The sequence below is a fragment of the Colossoma macropomum genome, unplaced genomic scaffold, assembly GCF_904425465.1.
Source record: "Colossoma macropomum unplaced genomic scaffold, Colossoma_macropomum, whole genome shotgun sequence".
Classification (NCBI taxonomy): domain Eukaryota; kingdom Metazoa; phylum Chordata; class Actinopteri; order Characiformes; family Serrasalmidae; genus Colossoma; species Colossoma macropomum.
Genome location: NW_023494810.1, coordinates 31,466,279 through 31,470,287, shown reverse-complemented (window position 1 = coordinate 31,470,287; position 4,009 = coordinate 31,466,279). Strand labels below are relative to the sequence as shown.

Genomic DNA, 4,009 nt, shown 5'->3' with positions numbered 1-4,009 from the left:
TGCCTTTTTCATAATTTCATCATGTAACTTTCTAAAGATAGTCGTCGTAGTTGTAGTGGTGGAAAAAGAAATGAATCAAATGAAGAAAATGAACATGATGACGTGTAAATTGTTCAACTCATGTGTCGGCTGATTCATTAGTCAGTGTCAGGTTGGGCTCTTGTTTATGTGTTCTGAGATTACGCAAGTGTCAAATAAAAGTTGTTTTTTGAGAGTTCCTGTTAACCAGTGCATTAGCACAGCTTTTGATGATGCATATCAGCTGATCCCAGATCCCTCCCACAGCATTCGAGAACTATTTAAGGGAGCATACAGATTCTGTCAAACACCGAAACCTGCTATCAACAGGAAACCTGTTCCCTGAAGACCTGAAGAATTTTCTATCTACATCTGTCTCACAGATTTATTTTGTAAGTTTTACTGATTTTCTTCATGTAAGGATTTTTAAGCTGGATATAATGCAAATTTCTGTTGATTTAAAATTGAAATGTCATTTTATGCTGCCAAATTAATTTTGATCATTGAACACTAAAATTCTAGGATATTTGGAATTCCAGACTGGAACAAACACAGATAGAACCTTTTAATTCTGAAAGCATTTTTAATTTGTGGAGTTCCATTTTTACTTCAACAGTCCCACAGTTTCCAAAATGCTTCTGGCTTATCTAGATTTTGTTTGGCATCACAGGAAGTTCATAACAAAACTGCATAGTAGAGTAGTGCACCACCACTTCTGTGTCTGCTAAACCTTCATGCAGGTCGGTGCTGTCACATGGGGGTTTTGCTTTGCCTTTTTGCCTCTTATTTCGATCCATTTTCAGATCTTCAGCCAGCTCCTTAGAGTAACTTACTTAGAGATGTGTGTTGAGTATTAGTACAATGTTTAAAGAGTGAGAGAATTTATTAAGGTGTGGAATTGTCATCACTGACTGTTCCTAAGGACAATTTAAGGTAATCAAATATAAAGCAATTGTGCACTAAAATTTGCAGAAAATTTGTTTTTTAATAGCTTGCTGTTGTCATTTCACTTCAAAAAGCAAAAAAATGGCATGCATTTGCAAGCGTTGGAGCACAGATATAACATTGACTTAGTCGGCAAGAAACCTTTAATTTTTCTAATATACAAAATTTTCAATGTTTGTTTCTAGAACTTTTCGCACCACAGCAATAGTGGTCAGCACTAAATAATATAATGATTATGCACATATAATTAAAGGCCATGAAATGTTAATAACCCATACAGCAAATACAATATATTCTTTGAAGTACTTAAGACTAAATTGTATATGTAAGTATACTCATTCATTATTCATTCATTCATTATTTCCTGGGAGAAATATATACCTACATATATTGACTGACTTAAATATTTTAAATAAACAGCACAAAGAGAGGGAACAGAAAGCAATCACAGATTGTTCTGTTAGCTTACTATTTGATGTTTGGAATGAACTGAAAAACTGCAAAAAGCTACGTTACGTCTACCAGTTAAAATAACAAATCATTTAGGAGTGTAGGTAAAGTGCCATTTAACCAGGGTGGCTGGAAGCTGAGTGGTAGGAGAAGTGAGCCAACAAACTGAAGGACATGGGGTTTAAATCCCAGGACTGAGTGGGTATTCCTGGCTGTGTTCTTAACTTCCAACAACTAGCAGGTTATGGGATCGAATCCTAGAACTTAGTATTTATACTGGGCAAGGCACTCAACTGCCTGCAACCAGAAGGTTGTGGATTTAAATCCCAGGGCTGACTGGGTATACTCGACAAGGGACTCAACTTCCTGCCACTGGAAAGTTAAGGGTTCAAATCCCAGCACTGACTGGGTATACTGGGCAAAGGAACTAAACTGCCTGCAACAAGAAGGTTGTGGATTTAAATCCCAGGGATGGCTGGGTATACTGGACAAGGCGCTCAACTTCCTGCAGCTGAAAAGTTGTGGGTTTGAATACCAGGACTGACAGGGTATACTGGGCAAGACACTCAACCCTGCTACCCCAAGTGTTCTGCTGATCTCTTGGCAATGCTGTGCAGCTCCCAGACTAGGCATAGTCAATGTTTTCCTCATTAAAGAAAATATTCTTTTACTCAAACTTCATATTTTGATCATTTTGATGTTTCTTGCTTCTATTTTCTTCAATCTGAATTATGAATCATGAGCTTAATGCACATGTTGCTTGTCTCTTTTATTTTAGGGTTTGCAGTAAGATCTTCACCATGTCCTACCTAGCACCTGTCCTTGATATTGGTGGAAATGGAGGCACCCCATTCGACTTCCGTGGTACTGACAGTGGAGCATCACTGGAAAAGATAAGGGTGTGGGCAGGAGGCTGGCAAATAAGATCCATCAAGGTTTGGCTCACCAATGGAGAGTACAGGGAGTTTGGGAAAGCTGAAGGAGATTACTCTGAATATACATTCAAACCCGGAGAGCTCATCACCTCTCTTTCACTCTGGGATAATGCAGAGGGGGATGAAGCTGGAACACGTCTAGGTGCCATCAAATTTACAACAACTCTTGATGGCTCCTTCTTTTCAAAGATGACCGAATTGGATCTGCAAAAAGAGTACCCGATTGATGTCGGCTCCGGCGTTTGCATGGGAATCGTTGGACTTGAAGGCGAAGACATCGACAAGTTAGGGTTCCTGTTCATCAATCCCATCAAGTCCACTTTCCTTACCAACACCACTTATCCCACCCTTTATGATGTCATTCCTCAGGTGGCTATTGAGGAACTCAAATCCATGACTTACCAAAACGACACTAGTGTTACTCAGGAATATACACTAGAAACATCAGAGAAGGTCGTCAAAAAGTCCTCCTGGTCTACGACCAACAAGATAGAATCAACCTTCAGCGTGACAGTGAAAGCAGCAATTCCAGTGGTGGCAGAAGTGGAGAGTGGATTCAGCTTCACAGAGGGAATGGAAGATACCTATTCTCTGGAGTATTCTGAAGAAAAAGAGGAGAAGGTGTCGGTTCCTGTCCAGGTTCCTCCTGGAAAATCGGTGTATGCAAAAGCCTGCATTGGCCGGGCTGTCATTGATCTTCCCTATACGGGCACTGTGAGGATCACCTGTTATAATGAATCTATGCTGGAGTTTAACATCAGTGGAATCTACAGTGGCCTCACTTACACCACTGCAGACGTTCATGTGGTAGAACATGTTAAATCGCAGGAGTAGGCAGGCGCAATCTGATATCCATTAAGAATTTAGAGTGAGGTCTTAATAAGAAATAAAAGCAAATCTGATTGATTCAGCTCTTTTCTTTTCTCTCTGATAGGTAATCATTTGTAGTTTTTTCTTTGATTAATCTGATAACCAACTGATTAGAACAAGATTTGAATTAGCATAATCAGATTAGAGTGCATGACAAATAGGCATCTGAGTGGCATAACCATCTGTCATTGGTAGATCATCAGTTTGAGTCCCAGTGATGCCATAGCCATCCACTGCCGAAAGTCCAAGAGATCATAATTGGCCCTCACTTGCTCTGGGTGGGTAAACTGACCCCCTACATCTCCCCCCATCGCTCAGCACAAAAACAGAATTAGCAGTTAGTGTTCTCCTCCAAGCATGTTGAGCTGTCCAGTGACGTTGCACAGAGCCAGCTCTAGCCATTTGGGAGTGTAAGCAGGATTTTTTTGGGGGAGCCCATCTTATTAGCTAATGAATAGTAAAATTAGAGGCTAACTAATAAGAAAGATTACCACAAGCTGTCTAAATTATGCAAACTGGCTAAGTTCTGTATTGCTGATGATGTGATGCTCATCTCAGATGAAGCTGGTGCTAGCCTCCACCCTTCTAGCTTGGTAGCAAGGGGGAGACTTAGCTAGTGGGTGGCATTGGCCACAACTAAATTGAGGAGAAAATTTGGGCAAAATCCCCCCACACCCCCCACCCTTGAAAAAAACTGGAAAAAAGCATGCAAAGAAAAAAAAAAAAGAAAAAAGCTATTTTTTCATTTCGATTTTATTTCAGTTTATACCGAATCATTTGTGATCAGACAT

At 40.1% G+C, this 4,009-nt stretch overlaps 1 protein-coding gene across 1 annotated transcript; it reads left to right on the top strand.

The window, feature by feature from the left end:
- The first annotated feature begins 338 nt into the window (after nt 1-338).
- LOC118800044 (aerolysin-like protein) lies at nt 339-3,182 on the top strand. Its single transcript, XM_036560192.1, has 2 exons — nt 339-410; nt 2,192-3,182. The coding sequence occupies exon 2, from the start codon at nt 2,214-2,216 to the stop codon at nt 3,180-3,182; it is 969 nt and encodes a 322-aa protein (XP_036416085.1). The 5' UTR covers nt 339-410; nt 2,192-2,213.
- Nucleotides 3,183-4,009: the final 827 nt, after the last annotated feature.